This window comes from Bubalus kerabau, chromosome 1, assembly GCF_029407905.1.
Source record: "Bubalus kerabau isolate K-KA32 ecotype Philippines breed swamp buffalo chromosome 1, PCC_UOA_SB_1v2, whole genome shotgun sequence".
NCBI classification, from domain to species: domain Eukaryota; kingdom Metazoa; phylum Chordata; class Mammalia; order Artiodactyla; family Bovidae; genus Bubalus; species Bubalus kerabau.
The window spans coordinates 214,651,750-214,673,484 of NC_073624.1; the positions used below are offsets into that span (position 1 = coordinate 214,651,750).

The window sequence follows — 21,735 nt, forward strand, 5'->3', positions numbered from 1 at the left end:
CTGACTCACTGGAAAAGACCCTGATGCTGGGAAAGATTAAAGAGGCAAAAGGAGGATGGGGCGGCAGAGGATGAGATGGTTAGATAGTATCACTGACTCATGAATTTGAGCAAACTCCAGGAGATAGTGGGCTTCCCAGATGGCTCAGTAAAGAATCTGTTTGCAGTGCAGGAGATCTGGGTTCAATTCCTGAGTCGGGAAGGTCTCTGGAGAAGGGAATGGCAACCCATTTCAGTATTCTTGCCTGGAAAATTCCATGGACAGAAGAGCCTGGCAGGCTACAGTTCACAAAGTTGTAAAGAGTTGGACATGACTGAGCAACGAACTCTTTCCAAGAGACAGTGTAGGACAGAGGAGCCTGGAGGCTCCAAGAGGTTGCAATGAGTAGACACGACTTTGTGACTGAACAAAAAGCAATGTGGTCAAAAAAATTCATTAAGAACTCCTATAAAGTCTATTAGACTATAAAACACATTAACCTGGAAAACATTATGCAAAGTGAAATAAGCCAGACACAAAGAATATTCTAAGATCCCATTTTTAAAAGATACCCAGTACAGTCAAATTCATACACGGAACACAGAATAGTGATTTTAAGACAATTTTTACCTACACTAGGGACATTAAAAAGACTGGTAACAGCCAATCACAGTGAGAATATGGAAAAATATGCAGTATAGCTGCATCTCATGCCAAGCTCAAGAGAACACATAAAATCCAACTGTGTATGGTTAATGACTCTGAAAACTCCTTAAGAAGGGACCAATTGGAACCAACTATTCCCATCTCTAAGCCTAGCCAGTTTTCCCCCTAGTGTAGAAACTGGATGCCGTTTCTTCAGAAGAGCATTCAATTACACAGCAGGCTCTATTAAGAAGCCACACTCCCTGAAACACTAATATGTAGATGGATGTTTATGCATAGGATAAGGTGATCAACTGAGAAAAAAACAAACCAAAAAAAAAGCACGTATCATGTTCTCAAACTCCTTTTGAGGCACACCTACTCAGTAGACAAGCAATCAAAAATATTTTCCTTTTTGCTAACCTTATACTATCATATATCAATAATTCAAATCTGCTAATGAAAAAGACATCTTAAATATTCACAGGGTTGGTTAACAAAACAAATACCTTAGTCATAATCTTACGATAGCTTTTTTTTAAGAACACTATGTATCTCTATAAAAAGATCACCAAGATATTGCTAATTAAAAAAAGGATACATATGTATTCACATGTATAGTTTGCTCCCTTACCTTTTTCAATATTGCTGCATTAACATTTGGCAAGGGGACTGGATCATCATCTCCTTCATCATCCATTCCCAAATCTAAGAAAACAAGCGGGGAGTTGCCATTATTATCTAACTCCATTATAACAATCAGGCTGCTTCAAACAAATAATTTGCAAGACAAGTTTATCTGAAAGACTCAAAAAAGTATTTTACTTATTAAAACAAGTTCACCCAAAACTATATTAAAACGTGTGAGTTAACAAATACAGGAATATTATATAAGTAGAGTTCTTAATTAGGAAAAGTGATTTAATAAGTGGGATAACTGGCAACCACTTGGGAAAAAATAAAAGCCAGACTCCTACCCTTACTCTTGATACCAAACTCTCTAGATGGAGATCATTTAGGAAAATAAAACAATGTGAATTATTGTTTTATTTCTCAGAATGGTATGTTAAAATTTGAAGCCCAAATATGTACACACACACACACAACAGATTATGCAGCCACTGACAAAAACAATGCAGGCAGCTCCACACTTACTGGTATGATTCAATATTAAAGTAATATACAGGTTTCTCTAACAAAAAAGTCTTTCATGGTTTCTGTAAGGCAAGAATTTTAAAAAGATAGGGTTTTTCTGGAATGACTCAGGAAGTGAATGATTTTCCCAAATTATGTTATTCCTATTCCCAAGCTTTAAAGCATTCTTTTGTGGCATCTTATATCAGAATTATTTTAGTATGAAACTTTATTCCAAAGAACAGCAGTGTCTCAGTTTCTTGGTAGAATAGTTGTTTGGTATTTCTTTGGACGAAAAATTTCTCTGAATGTATCAACTAAACATCATATGGCACGTTGGGGACACAGGCTTCCAGATGTCATCATAACTTTCAGATTACCAAAGTGGATGCTGAGCTCCAAAGAAAAACTTAAAATCTGTATGTTACTCAGATTCTAAGAAAGAATGTTTTTCAAACCAAATGGGTCTGTCTTCCAGAGTTGCCAAAGAAACGTGTAACGGTGCCAAGATTAAGTCAAAAGTTACTGCATCGCTATACTGGTTGTTTCACAGCATCAGTTATGCTGACAGGGCTCAAACTTCTGAGTCCCTAATTTACAGCTATCCTAGGCAGTGAAGAATTAGCTACAAATATCCAACGAAATCAGAACTGTAGGTGGGAATTGATGCGTAAATCATTCTTAACACTATAAGACTAGCTGAGGTAACCAAGGAATGAACGAGTATTGATATAGGGAAGAGGTACAATGATTAAGCAAATCCTGGAGGCTGAAGGCTTTAAAAATGGGGAGATAGGATGTGAGTGAGGAAAGTAGTAAGTATCCTGAATGCCAAATCTAGAAGGGACTGATCAAATGCCAGAAGCTCTCAGTAAGTATAGATGAGAACTGAAATGATGCACCTGACAACATGGAGCTCAATGAGCTTTCTCCAATCAAGTGGTAAAGATGAGAGTAGATTCAAAAAGCATCCTATTTTCCTGTATGCGTGCATTCACTCATCTCCCCTCTGCTCTCCACCAATGCCTTTCCCTGATCCCATCTCTGAGAGTAAAACTACAAAATGACAATATTTCAATTTGGATCAAACCACTTACCCTTTTCTTGAACTAGTATGAAATATTTTTAAATCAGAGGCGAGAGAAAGAAGTTCTACTATGTAATATACATGTGGTTTTGGGAGTGAACATATTACAGGAAATGCAGAAGACCAGCTTGTTCAGAAGATACAAATGTTATTTGGAAGCCTTAATTCATGTTAGAAATAAGGGCCTTATAGTTGTCAATGATCCACTTCTCTAGCATTTAAACCAAGAATTTGCAATGTTTTTTTGCTAACAGAAGGCTCAAGTACCAACAGTCATTCCTTTAAGCTATTTAGTTTCAAGAATGTCTGAAAAACACTTGTATCCTGATACCACACTCTGGACCTGAAGAAATCAGTCAATTCATGTGTACACACAACACTTTCACTTCTGATTTTACAGTGATTAGATTTCATTTCAATTCACTCCAGTCCTCAAGAGACTAGATTTCTACATAAACCACTGGTACTTTAGATGAAGCCATTCACCTCCAAAGCCCAAAGGCTATGGGAAGAAATGAACTGTTGCTGTCTACTATTCACTTGCTTCAGTGATCAAAGTTGACATGGAAAACCCAAGAAGTCCTATGTTCGTTCTACCTGGCAAATGCTTCTTTGAAGCAGCAAAGGACCGATTAGGGTGCCAGGCACCAACTAAGATGAAGTAAAGAACACTTTCATTGCCAAAGCCAAGTATTTAGGCAGTAATTCTGGTATCAATTTCTACATCTTCTAGATAAAGCCTTACTCATCTGCCTTTAGGAATACTTGGTTAGCTTTCACACTCCTATGTGACCATACCACAGTTCTTCATTCAACACGTACTTGGTGAACAGTGATTGTGGGATGTATCAAGGGATTTACAACTTAACTGAAGTAATCCATATAAGTTAACCAGTGTACAGGACTGGTTAACCACATAGTTAAGTGCCACATAATTGTTGTCAATTACCAAACTAAAAAACTGAAAAATCTGAAAGTATGTTATTTTATTTTCTTTTAAAAAAACACAAGACAAACCTTCTGCCTCTCAGCTTCCATCTCTACCACACCTAGTATCTGACTTGTTAGAAGTCTAAATTATCTCTGAAATCCTAACTGATCAGTCTTCAATCTGATAATCCTCCCTTTTCCCTTGGCTTTCACAAATCCTACTACAGGTTCTCCATTTCTGACTTTTCCACTCCTAACACCCTACCCTGCCTCAATATAGCCACTTGCCAATCTCATTTACTTACACACACACACACACACACACACACCCCATACAAAGTAAGTCGATCTCCAGTGATCTATAACTCAGGGACCAAGAGCCAACAGTCAATTGACCAGTAGGTTATTACAAAGATCTTTTGAGCGAATCTCTTACACAACATGTTCAAGCTCAAAGTCATTTCCTTTCCATTCCCCTCAAACTTGTTACTCAGCTCTATCAAGTACAGAATCACAATCACAATCCCAGCAAAAAACCCTCAAATTTTAAACACATCCTGTCTCAGTTTACCTCAGAATGCTCTGCCAAAACATCTTTACTAGTTTGAAGTATCACCTCACTAGGACTACACACTATACTCTCTCCACAAGCCTAAAGAATAACAGCAGCCAAGATGTTTCCATAGCACCGCTTGGACTAATGCATTAATTATATCATGTGACCGTTGAGTATCCATAAATTTTGGTATTCACAGAGGGTCCTGAAACCAATCCCTTGCAGATATGGGGACAACTGTACTAAAGAACATTTTTGCCACTCTAAGTATTTTTCTCCACCAGTTCTAGAAACTGATTTGTGTATCTCCATATATTATTGATGTCTACCAACCCACTGATATTAGTAAGAGATCCATGTTAATAGTAAAAGTTTTAAAACGCTTCAGGATTTGTTTTCTTGCCTTCTTTATGTAGTGTTCATGCTCTGCAGTTTCAAAGGAATGACAAAATAAAAGGGAAAACTTGGTTTAAAAAAAACACCTTGGTTTTTTTTAACTTGGTTTACAATCTACTCAGCTTACTCCCTCTGTTGAAACAAGGTGTTCTATTTAACTACCATATATAAGGTATCTTTTTACAAAGGCTTTAGTTTTTGCCATTAGAAATGTGAATGCAAATTTCCTTGGAAGAGAAATGAGCCATTATCTGAGTCTTGGAAATCATGTCCATATTATTAATAGCCTACGATATTATCTACTTAATAAGAGAAAAAACTAACTCAGAAAATGCTGAAAAAATGACCTCTATCAGATAGATGTAGTTTAGAAAGAAAAAACTTTACCTCTTCATACCCTTGAGCAATTTTGACAGAATGTTACTTCCAGACTATGTTTACAGGTTATATCAAACTACGTATTTCTTCCCCTTTTCCCCGACCCAGGTTTTCTAATAAACTTACCTTCCAACATAGTCTTGATGGTCACAGATTGTTTTGCAATTTCAACATCAACTTCGAATATCTCTCCATCAGAACTCTGCAACTTAATTGAAGGCATCTAAAAAAAGGTATTATACTGAATTTGAAATTTAATGGAGAAGGAAATGGCAACCCACTCCAGTATTCTTGCCTGGAAAATCTCATGGACAGATGAGCCTGGCGGACTAGTGTCTGGCATCGCAGAGTCGTACACAACTTAGCAACTGAACAACAACACACAATCAGGCAGATGGTGATTTGGGTAAATAGTTCTTGATGGAATGTGACATAAAATGAAGAGTGAAGTGACCTAGCAATATGGAATACAGAGTTTTTTAAGAAATTAACATTTGTGTATAGAATAATAATTGCAAATATTCAAACAATAAAGTCCATGGCTGAAGAAAAAAAAAAAGAAATTTAAGAGATAATACTTCTATATGGCATTTCATCAACTGTAGCCTGTTAGAGCCCTTCCAACTCATTAACCATAAAATCCTAAGGACCTATAGTATATAACACTATAAACACTCTGATTATTCACAGGCTAGCACACAAAGGTAGAAACCTTTTTTCTAAGTATAACTCCTAGGTACAGAAGCTTTTAACACCTGCTCTCACTGGTTTAAGATTTAGAATAAATAATTTATAATTCTGATGCAAAATACATCTAAAATGGACTTACTGACTCTGCCTTTCTGCTCTCACTGACTACCCTATTTGAATAGTTAACTGCCACTATTAACCACCTGCACACCTGAGATCAGATCAGATCAGTCGCTCAGTCGTGTCGGACTCTTTGCGACCCCATGAATCGCAGCACGCCAGGCCTCCCTGTCCATCACCAACTCCCGGAGTTCACTCAGACTCAAGTCCATCGAGTCAGTGATGCCATCCAGCCATCTCATCCTCTGTCGTCCCCTTCTCCTCCTGCCCCCAATCCCTCCCAAAGCTACCAAATAAGATAGTAATTTTCCCAGCAGTAAGACTTATCAGTGAAAAATGAGTTCAGATCGAAAGAGTAGATCAGGATATACTTATGTTTGGATCAATGCAAGACCATATACAAGTGAATATAATATTTAATAAGCAGATGTTGTCCTAATGACTTAAACATAATAACTTAAATTTTCTTTTTATCTTTCATTACTGACTGTCCAGGTATCCCCAGTTTGAGATCTTCCAAAATCCTCAGAGTAATAACCTATTATTTGCTCCAAAAAAAATTTATTAACTCAACGTTATGAGTCATTAGGAAAAGGACACCTCTTACATAAAATTAAACAATTCAAAAGAGCTGAATTGTGGCAAAAAAATTTTTTTAAAAAAACCTCTTTAAAATTGAAACGTTCTAAGCTTCTAAGCCAGCAATTTCTTACCATCTTCAGATTTTTGGGTGAGTGGTTCAGGGAAGAGGGTAATGGCAGCAATACCTGACCCTAAAAATTCAAGACCTCTTTCAATTTCAAGTATAAATTTTTCAATCCTGTGACATCATTACAACTTAAAAACATAGAATTTGACACTGAAAACACCGACTGAACCTTTGTTAAGGTCCCAAGACTTAAAACCCATTAAAACACTTAAAATATTCATTCTGCTTTCCCCAGATAAGTATCCCCATTTCCCAAAGAGACAAATTAGCACAAGGAAGCAAAAAGGTAAAGTTATCTTAAAACCAGCCATTGAAATACCCAGCTCTCCCTCATCCATGGTTGGAGAGAATCAGATTTCATTTTTCATTTCACAAATATGTCTGTTTTCTCCATGTTGCTCAGTACCTGCCAATAATGCAGTTGTCAAGTTCCATGGGTAAAGACCCAGAGCAGAGGACCTTCTCTGTAACAAGGTGCTAACAAAAGGTATCCCCCAAAGAAGTATTTTAATGTGAGTTCAATTTCTAATTATGAAACATTCTTTGTTGTTTTTTTTTTTACTTTCCATGTACTGGAGCGAAAATTATTAGACAACCCCAAGTCCGGCAAAACAGCTGATAAAATTACGTTTAAGCATATTTCAAATAACTTTCGATAAACAGCAAGATCTGCTTACTCACAGTCAAATTCGTGTATTAGGTTACTTTTAAAGGAGTTGAGATCTTACTCAACAGCAAGGAAGCAATCGCTTAATCTGTAATTCGATGCCCTTTTTAACACTAAACTTGATACTCAAATTTTTTTAGGGTTAAACATCTGGAATTCAGAGCAAAATTTAATAATGGATGAAATTTTGTTTGAAATGCTTTCAAGACTATTCCTTCAATTCCTTATGCTCCGGTATTTGTAAATTAAATCACCCGCTATGAGGTGGGTTTTATAGAGGAAAAAGAGGAAAAAACCTGTTTTAAGTGACTCGGAATTCTAACACCTTTTAGGGGGTAGAATGAAACCTGCATTGCTCTATAACACAGAAACCTTCTACTATAATAAGGCTCTGATGAAAAAAATTCATGACCCCAAATCTAAGCCTGAAGTCTCCATGAAAAAGTGAACCAAAGCAGGGAATGAATATCCCTTCAAAAAAAAGCCAGGCACCTGGAGTTAACGCACCTAAAAAACCACACCACTATGACGATGGCATCTGCTATTACAACAACCGTTTCAGCAATCCCTAGCTGTGGTAAAACAGAAATATTCGGAAGGAGCAGGCGGCTCTCTGGTCAAGATTCGGTCCCAGCAGTTAAGTAGGACTGGTGACTAGTGACGCCAGATAAACGGGCGAGAAAGGATGTGAACCAAGAATCCAGCGTTCCCGGACTACCACTGCCACGCTCGCTCCGGACACCAAAACAATAAACATGGACACACGCCCACACTCACGACAGCCCCTGGAACTCCATTAAAAGCCCCACCGCCACCCTCGCCCTGGGTCCTGGGGCCGGCAGGCTTACGGACAAGGGAGGCCCCCGGCCCTAGACTGGGCCTGCAGCCGAACACCGCAGCGGCTGATGGTCGCCCCGTGGAGAGGAGGCCCAATCCCAGGCTCGACTCGCACCTTCTCCCTCCCGCCCGCCGGGCACTCACGGGGGCGCGGTGAAGACGCGCGACTAGAGGCCGCCTCCTCGAGTCGAACCAAGGGATGGGAGAACTGGGCCCGCTGGCACCTCCCGGAGAATAGGGGTCGACAACTGTTCCACCAGGCCTGAGGTGAGGCCAGGCCCAGGTGCCTCCCGCCTTCAGCTGGCCAAAGCCCTAACGGTATGACCACCAGCTCGCAACCCGCCCCTTCCAGCCCCGTCGGCGTCCACTTACGGTGTTAGGTCTCAAGGAGATGGCGGGCCGGAGGCTGAAGTGAGCAGGGCAACGTCGTCAAACAACAACACTGAACAGCGCAGAACAAGGCCACTACAGCGCAGCGGGGCGGCGAGGCGTCGACCTTTATAGGAGCGGGCGCAGGCGCCGAGGACCCTGGGGCCCGTGACGTCACAGAACCGGCGGGGCTGGCCGGCGAGATCGCCTGAAGGCAGGCGGAGGCCAACGGGACGGGCAAGGTGGAGACGCGGCTGGGCGAGGTCCGGCGGGCCTTGATTCTCACCCACTTCCTCGAAAGCTCGGCTCGCTCTCCTCAAAGCAGGAACGGCGGACTGGCTGCGGTAAATCACGGTCTGCAGGGGTCCTTCAGGCGGGGGTGTCCTAAACTGAATTAAAGACCCCGGTCTTGAAAAGCCTAAAAGCCACGGGCGTAGGGGAAGGAGGGGGAAGGGAGTGAACTGGGAGGAGAAGGGTGGGATAGAGGTGGGGAAGCGGGGTTTGAGGGAGGGAGAGGTGTTCTTGGGTGGGTGATGTTTGGGAGGGGCTGTGACTCCCTTTCAGGGTAGGGAAACTGGGACTCAGAATGGAGCTGGCGTTTCCAGGCAGCGTTGTGAGATTCTGCTTAGGGCCTCCGTGCCCTCCCCTGAACCTAACACGAGTTACCTCACTCTTCACAATAATCCATATGGTGAAATATCGTTATTCCCTTTTTTATTTGTGAAGGAACAGGTTCAGAACGAGGCAGTGCAAGGAGTTTTTGATACTCTTAACCCGTATTTCCTGCCAAGGACTTCTGAAGAGGCCTCTAGTCCAAAATAAACAGGGAGAGCCCAAGTCTAGAGTGGAGGTCTCAACCGGTGAACATCCGTTCTGCATAAGTGTATTGAGCCTGGGGCGGGAGTTGGGGGGTGGGGGTGAGGACTGGATTGGGAAGAGCTCTGCAGCAAACTAGGCAGCCACAGCCCAACCCGCTCTGAACACTTGTGTGGGATGCTCCCTGATAATTTTGCTTTGGATGAACCCAACCCTTAAGACACGACTGAGCGACTGAACTGAACTGAACTGAACCCTTAAGGGAAAGGGATTAGTCTGAAAATTCCCACCCCCACCCTCGCCAGTCAGGGACTTTGACCCTACCCTGCTCTGCCTAGGGAACAACAGCCACCCCACCGCAGGAGACAAGGCGCCAGCTCACCTAACCAACAAGCACGTGACTGGTATTCTTGACGCCGAAGAGACAAAAGACACTTCCACACAAGGGGCCCCTAAAGAAAGCAGAGGCCCACAGCTCTTGTGGGATGGGACTGGGCAGGAAGGCCAAGCAGCTCCTTGGGTTACCAGGTCTTTGTTTGCAAGCTGTGGTATCCAGTGTCTGCCAGGTGCCACAGCTGATGACAGGAAGATGAAAGGACCTACAGGCCTCATACTTTTTTTGTCACAGCACAACCCTGCCCTCACTAGCTCCAGTTTCTGGTCTCCTAGTCAAGGCCCACTGGAGTCCCTTTGCTCCCCTGCTTACGGTGGCACCGTCTAGTCTTGTTGAGCATACTAATCAGTGCCAATCACACATCTGATCTGAAGATCCCACACAGGGCCTGGCATAAAGTAAGAGTATGCTTTTTCCAAGTATGCCTGTGCTCCCTCAGCATTAGAATCACCAAGAGAATCTTTTTTTTTTTTTTTTTTAATTTTTTGTGATGTACACCATTGTTAAAGTCTTTATTGAATTTGGTACAGTATTGTTTCTATTTTGGCTTTTTGGCCAGAGACATGTGGTATTTTAGCTCCCTGACCAGGGAAGCTCCCTTTGCATTGGAAGGTGAAGTCTTAACCAGGGAACTCCCTGAAAGTCTTGTTTTTTAAATGCAGATCTTATTACTCTTACAGCTATCATATGCATAGATTATCTCAGGAAAGATAAACAAATAGTTGTTTGCCTCAGGGGAGGGGAACTAGGTGAAGAGAGAAGAGGGTTGGGGTCATTTTTCACTTTATACCCTTTCTACCTTTTGGATTTTGATCCATATAAATGTATGACATATTCAAATTTTTCTTTACTTCAAAAAAATTGGCATCAGGTCAAGAAAAATGAGGATTCCTGGGTCCAGTCTTGATCTAATGAATCAGACTCCCTGGGGGCAGGTTTTTCTGCCTTTGAACAAGTTCTCTCAAGTGATTCTTAAAGGGTAAGTTGAGAAACCACTATGGTAGGAACTCAGTGATGAAGCACTGCTAAGAAGGGGCCAGCAGTGTCTGTCAAGGGTGACTCATTCAGCTTCACATTTTCTGAATCAACCTTACCCTCCACCCAGGAGAGATAAGACAGTTGCAGGACTGTGAGCTACAGGCTGGGGAACACGAATTTCCACTCATTTATACATAATCACTGGAGAAGGAAACGACAGTTCACTCCAGTATTCTTGCCTGGAGAATCCCATGAACAGAGAAGCCTGATGAGCTGTAGTCCATAGGGTCGCATAGAGTCGGACACGACTAAAGCAACTTAGCACATATACATAATCACCAGATCAGAAAGGACTGGCCTCCACACAGTCCCCTTGGAATATGGGGGTGTGAGGTGGAGTTCTGCTGATTCCACAGTGGCATCGAGAAGGCTGAGGTCTCATGCTTACTTCAATTACTCCACACACCATGTGATCAAAAAGGATCTTTGAAGGAGAAAGGACTTTTCCAGTGTCACAAAGCTACTGCAGAGCAGGGCTGAGGTTCCAGCACCAGCTATGCTTCTGTAACCAGATATTGAATTTTAGCCCCATCCTCAAATGCTAGGAATATTTTCTGATTAACCATTCCCAGCATATTATACCTCCAGGGAAGCTAAAGCCCTGGGATTCAAACAGTCCAGGTGGGAAAATCTGGTTTTTATGGTGAATTCATTTCTAGAGATGATCTCCTTTTGTAAATAGAGTTTCACTGCTGAAAAGGGTTGACAGCATTCCTATGAAGACCTGCCCTCTCAGTGGATCTAAAATCAGATTTTCCTGCCCAGAATTCAATCACACTCCCTTTCTCAGACAACTACCCATAGCCCATAGGACAGCATGTAAGCTAAGAAGTAACACAGTCTTCATGGTCAGAGATCCACTGGCTGTACTCTCCTGCTCTGTCAACTTTCTCAGTCTTGCTCTCCTGATAGAGTGGTGAGCACAGCCACTGTTGACTGTTATGTAACCTTAGGCAAGTTATTTCACCTCTCTAAGCCTCACATTCCTCTGCTTAGCCCCTCCTTCTTCCCTGTTGTCAAACTCTTAAGTCTTCCATCTAAAATCATCTAAAATAAGACTTCCTTATTACTCCTGTGGAGAGAGTGCTGAATGCAAAGAAAAAAAGAGTGAAATTCTTGGATCTTGATTTGCAAAATGGACTCTTAAACCCAAAGCAATTCTTTTGGAGCAGTGAAAGTCCAAGAGGCTGAAGGACTCATAGCTTATATTTTACATCAGCAATAGCAGAGTTGGTAAGAAGGTATAATACCAGAGTCAGTTTTCCAAAAGAATGGGGGTGGGGAAAAATTATATCAAAGAGAGCATTACAGTTAGCTACTGGGGTGGGTCTCTGAGAAGAGACTCTCTCATTTCCTCCCCCAATCCCCTCTACCCAGGGATAAGGGGAGAATAGGACCCCCAAAAAAGGTTTGGGAGCTCTGAGAGTGAAGAGAATCTGTGCTTGGTCTGTAAGTTGCTCAGAGGGCCTAGATAGGCAGACAGGTTGTGGGATGTAATAAACAGAACCAAATGAACCTAGAAGAATCTGGACAATCCAAGCCAGAGACCATGGACAAACATAGACATCTGTGGGCAGAGCAGAAATCAAGGATGACAGTTCACAACTAGTAGAGGTCAAGTCTACCTGCCTCGATGAGCAGTTGAAGATGGATGTTGACCAAGGACCAGGCAATCTCCAGCCCCCTCAACTCCCACTCCATGCCATGATCACATAAGCTCAGGATATAGTTGTGACCCTGGAAAGAAGAAGAGGGACAAAACCCTCAACTTGACTGAGCACACCCCTGAAATGACTGAATGATCATACAACCGTCTGAAATGAACAGGTTATATTTTTGCTGTCAAATAGAAGTAGGTACTATAGAAAGTAATGAGAGCCATTAGCCTTCCCTGGTGGCTCAGTGGCAAAGAATTCTCCTGCCAATGCAGGAGACATGGGTTCAATCCCTGGTACAGGAAGATCCCACATGCTGCAGAACAAAAAAGCCCATGCACCACAACTATTAGGCCTGTGCTCTAGAGCCCAAGAGCCGCAACTACTGAGCTCATTAGCCACAATTACTGAAGCCAGAGTGGCCTAGAGCCCATGCTCCACAAAAAAGTCACTTCAATGAGGAACCCACACACTAAAACTAGAGAGTAGCCCCCGTTCGCCACAACTAGAGAAAATCCAGAGCAGCAACAAAGACCCAGCACAGCAAAAAATAAATAAATAAATAAAATTATATATAAAAAAGAGATCTATCATTTTGGCACACCCAAATTTTCTGACAAAATCTCATACAGCCATGGTGCACAGCAATCATATAGATCCGCTGCCGCCCACTTGCTCTTCACATTCTGTGTGATCTGGGTGGGCTATGTGGCTTCCCCTCTCTAGCCTCAGTTTCGATGTCTGTAGAATGGGGCTTTTGGTAATACCTACCTCACAGAATTTTTATGAAACTTATTTCAATCACTAGAATAGCTAAGCATGAATGATAATACCAAGTATTACCAAGGATGTGGAACAAATGGGACTCTCACACATTGCTGGTGGGAATACCAATTGGTATATTTCAGAAAATTGACAACATCTACTAAAACTAAACATGCATATACCTAGTGGCTCAGTAATCCCAATTCTGGACTAATCGGCAACATGAGTAAGTCCTCATGTCCATCAAAAGATATGTTTAGGAATGTTCCCAGTAACTTTTAAGAGGAAAAAAATAGAAATAATAAATCCAGCAACTGTTAAATGAAAAAATAAATTGTTATATCTTTGTACAATGGAACACTAAACAGCAATGAAAAAGTAACCTCTTATATAACCATGGATGTATCTCACAATGTTGACCGAAAGAAGGTAGACACAGGAGTACTTATTTTATGAGTCCACTGAAATTAAGACCAAAAACAGGCAAACACTAATGTTGGTGAGAGAAGATAGAATAATAGTTCCCTTTGCCAGGAAAAGCAGGTACTGATGAGGGAAGCTCTGGGATGCTGGCAGTTACCTAACTTGATTCAGGTGGTAGTTTCATAGGTGTATGCACATATAAAAATTTACTGAGCTATAATCATATTTGTGTATTGTATACAAGTCATAACAATTTAAAAGTAGGGGGGGTATATGAAAATGGATGTTGTGTGCTTAGCATGGATCCAGAATCAAGTCCAGATGGAACTTCAAGCCCCTGTATCCTCCCCTTCAGGGATTCCCAGATCGCTCAAGTGGTGAAGAATCTGCATAAAGAGTACAGGAGACTCAGAAGATGTGGGTTCCACCCCTGGGTCAGGAAGACTGCCTGAAGGAGGAAGTGGCAACCCATTCCAGTATTCCTGCCAGGAAAATTCCATGGACAGAGGAGCCTAGTGGGCTACAATCCATGGAGTAAAAGTCGGACATGACTGAGTGACTGAGCATATATGCCCACAGCCTGTCCTTCACATGGTACCCAACCTTCCACAACCCAGTCTGCAGAAGTACTGAAAGACAATGGGAGGGAAGGTGGGAAGTTTTGCAAGGCCCATGTGTCTCTTCTGCCCAGGGTGGAAGTATCTAACTGAGGCCTTAGGCAACACTAAGGGAACGGCCACTAGTCGGCTTCCTTGATTCTATTACAGCCAGTCCATGCGCTGGGTCTCCCCTGGAGGGCTATGGACCCACCCGCTGGAAGTTGCCATGGAAGCTCTCAGTAGAAGGGCATCCAACTTAAACGGTACAGGAGAAAATGTCCTGATCCATATTTGTACCAAGTACCATCACAGAGCTGTGGGCACAGGCTCGACTGGAGGACTGTCAAGCCAGAGTGGGCCTGCCCATGAGACTGAGATGGATTATGAAAATTGTCCCAGCCACACAGCAGACAAGTGGGGAGGTGAGATTTGAACCTAGGTTTGGCTGACTCACTGCAGAAAAAACAAGGTTTCCCAGAAGAACACAGGTTCTTCTCTGTTCCATTCTCTCTCCCGGAACGAAAGTTTATGGGAACATGTAGGTGCCCCTGTGGGCTCAGAGTGGGCAGACTGTACCCTGTGAAGGCAGGGACAGGTATAGGGTTGCCCTACAGGCTGGTCCTGCATTTCATGTGAAGATGGGTACAATAAAGGACAGAAAATGTATGGACCTAACAGAAGCAGAAGATATTAAGAAGAGGTGGCGAGAATATACAGAAGAACTATATAAGAAAGATCTTAATGACCCAGATAACAATGATAATGTGATCATTCACCTAGAGCCAGACATCCTGGAGCAAGAAGTCAAGTGGTCCTTGGGAAGCATCACTACGAACAAAGCTTGTGGAGGTGATGGAATTCCAGCTGATCTATTTCAAATCCTAAAAGATGATGCTGTGAAAGAGCTGCACTCAATATGCCAGCAAATTTGGAAAACTCAGCAGTGGCCACAGGACTGGAAAAGGTCAGTTTTCATGCCAATCCCAAAGAAAGGCAATGCCAAAGAATGCTCAAACTACCGCACAATTGCACTCATCTCACACGCTAGTAAAGTAATGCTCAAAATTCTCCAAGCCAGGCTTCAGCAATATGTGAACTGTGAACTTCCTGATGTTCAAGCTGGTTTTAGAAAAGGCAGAGGAACCAGAGATCAAATTGCCAACATCTGCTGGATCATGGACAAAGCAAGAGAGTTCCAGAAAAACATCTATTTCTACTTTATTGACTATGCCAAAGCCTTTGACTGTGTGGATCACAATAAACTGTGGAAAATTCTGAAAGAGATGGGAATACCAGGACACCTGATCTGCCTCTTGAGAAATTTGTATGCAGGTCAGGAAGCAACAGTTAGAACTGGACATGGAACAACAGACTGGTTCCAAATAGGAAAAAGAGTACGTCAAGGCTGTATATTGTCAGCCTGCTTATTTAACTTCTATGCAGAGTACATCATGAGAAACGCTGGACTGGAAGAAGCACAAGCTGGAATCAAGATTGCCGGGAGAAATATCAATAACCTCAGATATGCAGATGACACCACCCTTATGGCAGAAAGTGAGATCAGATCAGATCACTCGCTCAGTCGGGTCCAACTCTTTGCGACCCCATGAATTGCAGCACGCCAGGCCTCCCTGTCCATCACCAACTCCCGAAGTTCACTCAGACTCAAGTCCATCGAGTCAGTGATGCCATCCAGCCATCTCAACCTCTGTCGTCCCCTTCTCCTCCTGCTCCCAGTCCCTCCCAGCATCAGAGTCTTTTCCAATGAGTCAACTCTTCCCATGAGGTGGCCAAAGTACTGGAGTTTCAGCTTTAGCATCATTCCTTCCAAAGAAATCCCAGGGCTGAAATCCTTCAGAATGGACTGGTTGGATCTCCTTGCAGTCCAAGGGACTCTCAAGAGTCTTCTCCAACACCACAGTTCAAAAGCATCAATTCTTCGGGGCTCAGCCTTCTTCACAGTCCAACTCTCACATCCATACATGACCACAGGAAAAACCATAGCCTTGACTAGACGGACTTTTGTTGGCAAAGTAATGTCTCTGCTTTTGAACATGCTATCTAGGTTGGTCATAACTTTCCTTCCAAGGAGTAAGCGTCTTTTAATTTCATGGCTGCAGTCACCATCTGTAGTGATTTAGGAGCCCAGAAAAATAAAGTCTGACACTGTTTCCGCTGTTTCCCCATCTGTTTCCCATGAAGTGGTGGGACCGGATGCCATGATCTTCCTTTTCTGAATGTTGAGCTTTAAGCCAACTTTTTCACTCTCCTCTTTCACTTTCATCAAGAGGCTTTTGAGTTCCTCTTCACTTTCTGCCATAAGGGTGGTGTCATCTGCATATCTGAGGTTATTGATATTTCTCCCGGCAATCTTGATTCCAGCTTGTGTTTCTTCCAGTCCAGCATTTCTCATGATGTACTCTGCATATAAGTTAAATAAACAGGGTGACAATATACAACCTTGACAAAATCCTTTTCCTATTTGGAACCAGTCTGTTGTTCCATGTCCAGTTCTAACTGTTGCTTCCTGACCTGCATACAAATTTCTCAAGAGGCAGATCAGGTGTCCTGGTATTCCCATCTCTTTCAGAATTTTCCACAGTTTATTGTGATCCACACAGTCAAAGGCTTTGGCATAGTCAATAAAGTAGAAATAGATGTTTTTCTGGAACTCTCTTGCTTTGTCCATGATCCAGCAGATGTTGGCAATTTGATCTCTGGTTCCTCTGCCTTTTCTAAAACCAGCTTGAACATCAGGAAGTTCACAGTTCACATATTGCTGAAGCCTGGCTTGGAGAATTTTGAGCATTACTTTACTAGCGTGTGAGATGAGTGCAATTGTGCGGTAGTTTGAGCATTCTTTGGCATTGCCTTTCTTTGGGATTGGCATGAAAACTGACCTTTTCCAGTCCTGTGGCCACTGCTGAGTTTTCCAAATTTGCTGGCATATTGAGTGCAGCACTTTCACAGCATCATCTTTCAGGATTTGGAATAGCTCCACTGGAATTCCATCACCTCCACTAGCTTTGTTTGTAGTGATGCTTTCTAAGGCCCACTTGACTTCACATTCCAGGATGTCTGGCTCTAGGTCAGTGATCACACCATCATGATTACCTGGGTCATGAAGATCTTTTTTGTACAGTTCTTCTGTGTATTCTTGCCATCTCTTCTTAATACCTTCTGCTTCTGTTAGGTCCATACCATTTCTGTCCTTTATTGAGCTCATCTTTGCATGAAATGTTCCTTTGGTATCTCTGATTTTCTTGAAGAGATCCCTAGTCTTTCCCATTCTGTTGTTTTCCTCTATTTCTTTGCATTGATCGCTGAAGAAGGCTTTCTTATCTCTTCTTGCTATTCTTTGGAACTCTGCATTCAGATGTTTATATCTTTCCTTTTCTCCTTTGCTTTTTGCTTCTCTTCTTTTCACAGCTATTTGTAAGGCCTTCCCAGACAGCCATTTTGCTTTTTTGCATTTCTTTTCTATGGGAATGATCTTGATCCCTGTCTCCTGTACAATGTCACGAACCTCATTCCATAGTTCATCAGGCACTCTATCTATCAGATCTAGGCCCTTAAATCTATTTCTCACTTCCACTGTATAATCATAAGGGATTTGATTTAGGTCATACCTGAATGGTCTAGTGGTTTTCCCTGGCAGAAAGTGAAGAGGAACTCAAAAGCCTCTTGATGAAAGTGAAAGAGGAGAGTGAAAAAATTGGCTTAAAGCTCAACATTCAGAAAAGGAAGATCATGGCATCCGGTCCCACCACTTCATGGGAAATAGATAGGGAAACAGTGGAAACAGTGTCAGACTTTATTTTTCTGGGCTCCTAAATCACTACAGATGGTGACTGCAGCCATGAAATTAAAAGACGCTTACTCCTTGGAAGGAAAGTTATGACCAACCTAGATAGCGTATTCAAAAGCAGAGACATTACTTTGCCAACAAAAGTCCGTCTAGTCAAGGCTATGGTTTTTCCTGTGGTCATGTATGGATGTGAGAGTTGGACTGTGAAGAAGGCTGAGCCCCGAAGAATTGATGCTTTTGAACTGTGGTGTTGGAGAAGACTCTTGAGAGTCCCTTGGACTGCAAGGAGATCCAACCAGTCCATTCTGAAGGATTTCAGCCCTGGGATTTCTTTGGAAGGAATGATGCTAAAGCTGAAACTCCAGTACTTTGGCCACCTCATGGGAAGAGTTGACTCATTGGAAAAGACTCTGATGCTGGGAGGGATTGGGGGCAGGAGGAGAAGGGGACGACAGAGGATGAGATGGCTGGATGGCATCACTGACTCGATGGACGTGAGTCTGAGTGAACTTTGGGAGTTGGTGATGGACAGGGAGGCCTGGCGTGCTGCGATTCATGAGGTTGCAAAGAGTCGGACACGACTGAGCGACTGATCTGATCTGATCTGATTGGATCATAGAAAAAGCAAGAGAATTCCAGAAAAGTAGAAGTAGGTTGCTTCTATTTCACTGACTATGATAAATTCTTTGACTGTGTGGATCACAAGAAACTGTGGAAAATTCTTAAAGAGATGGGAATACCAGACCACCTTACCTGCCTCCTGAGAAATCTGTATGCAGGTCAAGAAGCAACAGTTAGAACTGGAAATGGAACTACAGATTGGTTCCAAATTGGGAAAGGAGTACATCAAGGCTGTATATTGTCACTCTGCTTATTTAACTTATATGCAAAGTACATCATGCAAAATGCTGGGCTGGATGAAGCACAAGCTGTAATCAAGATTGCCAGGAGAAATATCAATAACCTCAGATATGCAGATGACACCACCCTTATGGCAGAAATTGAAGAGGAAGTAAAGAGCCTCTTGATGAAACTGAAAGAGGAGAGTGAAAAAGCTGGCTTATAACCCAACATTCAGAAAACTAAGATCATGGCATCCGGTCCCATCACTTCATATCAAATAGATGTGAAAACAATGGAAACAGTGGCTGACTTTATTTTCTTGGGCTCCAAAATCACTGAGATGGTGACTACAGCCTTGAAATTAAAAGACGCTTGCTCCTTGAAAAGCTTAGATAGCATATTAAAAAGCAGAGACATTATTTTGCCAACAAAGGTCTATATAGTTAAAGCTATGATTTTACCAGTAGTTATGTATGGATGTGAGAGTTGGACCATAAAGAAGTCTGAACACCAAAGAATTGATGTATTCGAACTATAGTGCTGGAGAAGACTCTTGAGAGTTCCTTGGACAGTAAGGAGATCAAACCAATCAATCCTAAAGGAAATCAATCCTGAATACTCATTGGAAGGACAGATGCTGAAGCTGAAGCTCTGATACTTTGACTATCTGATGCAAAGAGCTGATACATTAGAAAAGAACCTGATGCCGGGAAAGATTGAAGGCAGGAGAAGAAGCGGACGCCAGAGGACAAAATGGTTGGATGTTATTAGCAACTCAGTGGACATGAGTTCTGGGAGATGGTGAAGTACAGGGAAGCCTGGCGTGCTGCAGTCCATGGTGTCACAAAGAGTTGGACACAACTGAGCAACTGAAAAACAACAACAGGCTGGTCTTGAATCCCCAAGAACTGTCAACACTGACTAGTTTTAGGCAGCAGATAGTGCCTGAGGGCCCAGATGGCTGTCCAAGGGGAGCATCTTTACTGAGCCTTTCCCCTCCAAATTTTGTCCTCTTTGCCCTGCCCTCTCTCCCCTCTGGACCCAGAATCCTGTCCAGATCCCTGGTCTGACTACTAGAGCATGAATGCTGGGACAGCTTTTTCACACACACTGTGGTTGTTCCAGTCCTGTGGACCACAGTGTCAGTCTGTGAAATCGAATTCACACACAGCAAGTCCTGGCAGCAGGAGTCAACTAGGTTCAGTCAGGAGCAGGGCAGTGCAGGGCATCAAAGTTTCTTATGCAAATGACAAAACTATGACAGGCATGACCTACAGACTCCAGCTGTGTCTTCCCACTGTTTGCCTATGTGGGGGATCAGAAGACCCCAGTACCAGCGTAGAATCTGGAGCCAGCTGACTGGGACAGAGACTACCAGACAGAGCAATCTGTCTGAAAGCCTTGCAGCCTAGCCTGCTAGCTGTTGGCCTGTGGCGCTCCAGCCCAGGCCCTGAGATGCTGAGCATTCTATGAGCCAGACTCAGGAAGACATCAGCGAAGTGAAGGCAAGTGTGGTTTGATTAGGTCCTACAAGGCAGGTGTCAGTTTGTGACTACTGAATGCCCAGGCAGAAAGGCCAATCAGCCAAGACGCCACTGAGTGTCAAGGATTTCCCCAAGAGAATCTGTGACTAGTGACCCTCTAACTGGCCCAGAAAACTGCCAGTGTATGGACTGTGTCAGTTCTTCAATGAGTATTTATCTCATACTCTGTAGCTTCTGCTGCACCCCACCATGTTAGAGGCAGTGGTAAACAAGAAGAAGACTTCTGACACCAGGGAGTTTATCTTCTAATGTGACAAGCACAAATAAGGGACTGTTAAGCAGGTAAGTACCATGAAGAAAATAAGAGCTGAAGTAGGGGTGAGGGGACATAATTGATGCTTTTGAACTGTGGTGTGGGAGAAGACTCTTGAGAGTCCCTTGGACTGCAAGGAGATCCAACCAGTCCATCCTAAAGGAAATCAGTCCTGAATATTCATTGGAAGGACTGATGTTGAAGCTGAAACTCTAATACTTTGGCCACCTGATGCTGACTCATTTGAAAAGACCCTGATGCTGGGAAAGATTGAAGGTGGATGAGATGGTTGGATGGCATCACCGACTCAATGGACACAAGTTTGAGTAAACTCTGGGAGTTGGTGATGGACAGGGAGGCCTGGCGTGCTGCAGTCCATGGGGTTGCAAAGAGTCAGACACGACTGAACTGAATTGAGTGAAGTGAAAGTGAAGTCACTCAGTCGTGTCTGATTCTTTTCGACCCCATGGACTGTAGCCCATTAGGCTCCTCTGTCCATGGGATTTTCCAAGCAAGGGTACTAGAGTGGGTTGCCATTTCCTTCTCCAACTGAGTAAAGGTGGAAGAATAAATTATTTCCAGGAAACTGTTTAGATCACTTGCTTCAAATGTAAGAAACTGGAATTTAATATTCAGAAAAATATCTGCTGTTCTTGGCAGTATGTAAGTAATCTTAATAAAGTTAATCATTTCAGCAAAGTGGTGTACTGAGAAGAGAATATAATATGAAAATAATAGATAACATTTCTTTCAAGGAGCTTTGCTAAGAGGAGGAGTAGAGAAAAAGAGTAGACACTTATGGGGGCTATGAGATGAAAGGAGTTTGCTTTTAGGATTGAAGATAATGAGCCATGTTTGTTGATGCTGCTGAGAATAATCCAATTGAGGAAATTAAAATTAGAGATAAGCTGATGGAGCTGGTGGCAGGAGGAAGGAAAGAGATCTTGTCTGATTATACTGTGCTGGTGTTAACAGGCAAGGTCATCAGAGTTCTGGAGGGAAGGTGCTGGCAATCTGTGTCAGTCCTGATGGCTGAGAAGAAATCTCAGGAAGTGAAGGGGATCCTCTGGCGGTAACTACAGTCCCTTTGACATTTGTAT

The 21,735-nt window shown here is 42.7% G+C and overlaps 1 protein-coding gene across 3 annotated transcripts in view; it reads right to left on the reverse strand.

The window, feature by feature from the left end:
- The window catches only part of SKP1 (S-phase kinase associated protein 1), a 144,967-nt gene that overhangs the window by 3,753 nt on the left and 119,479 nt on the right, over nucleotides 1–21,735 (reverse strand). Inside the window, exons 2-4 of one of the 3 annotated variants that reach the window (XM_055553815.1) lie at nucleotides 8,501–8,602; nucleotides 5,232–5,328; nucleotides 1,259–1,332 (exon numbers count right to left, since the gene is read on the reverse strand). In XM_055553815.1, coding sequence (XP_055409790.1) covers nucleotides 1,259–1,332; nucleotides 5,232–5,328 — 171 coding nt within the window. In that variant the 5' untranslated portion in view covers nucleotides 8,501–8,602. Of the gene's footprint in view, nucleotides 1–1,258; nucleotides 1,333–5,231; nucleotides 5,347–6,628; nucleotides 6,648–8,500; nucleotides 8,603–21,735 lie in introns of those variants that run through there. The other 2 variants (XM_055553817.1, XM_055553808.1) reach the window with 2 other exon arrangements.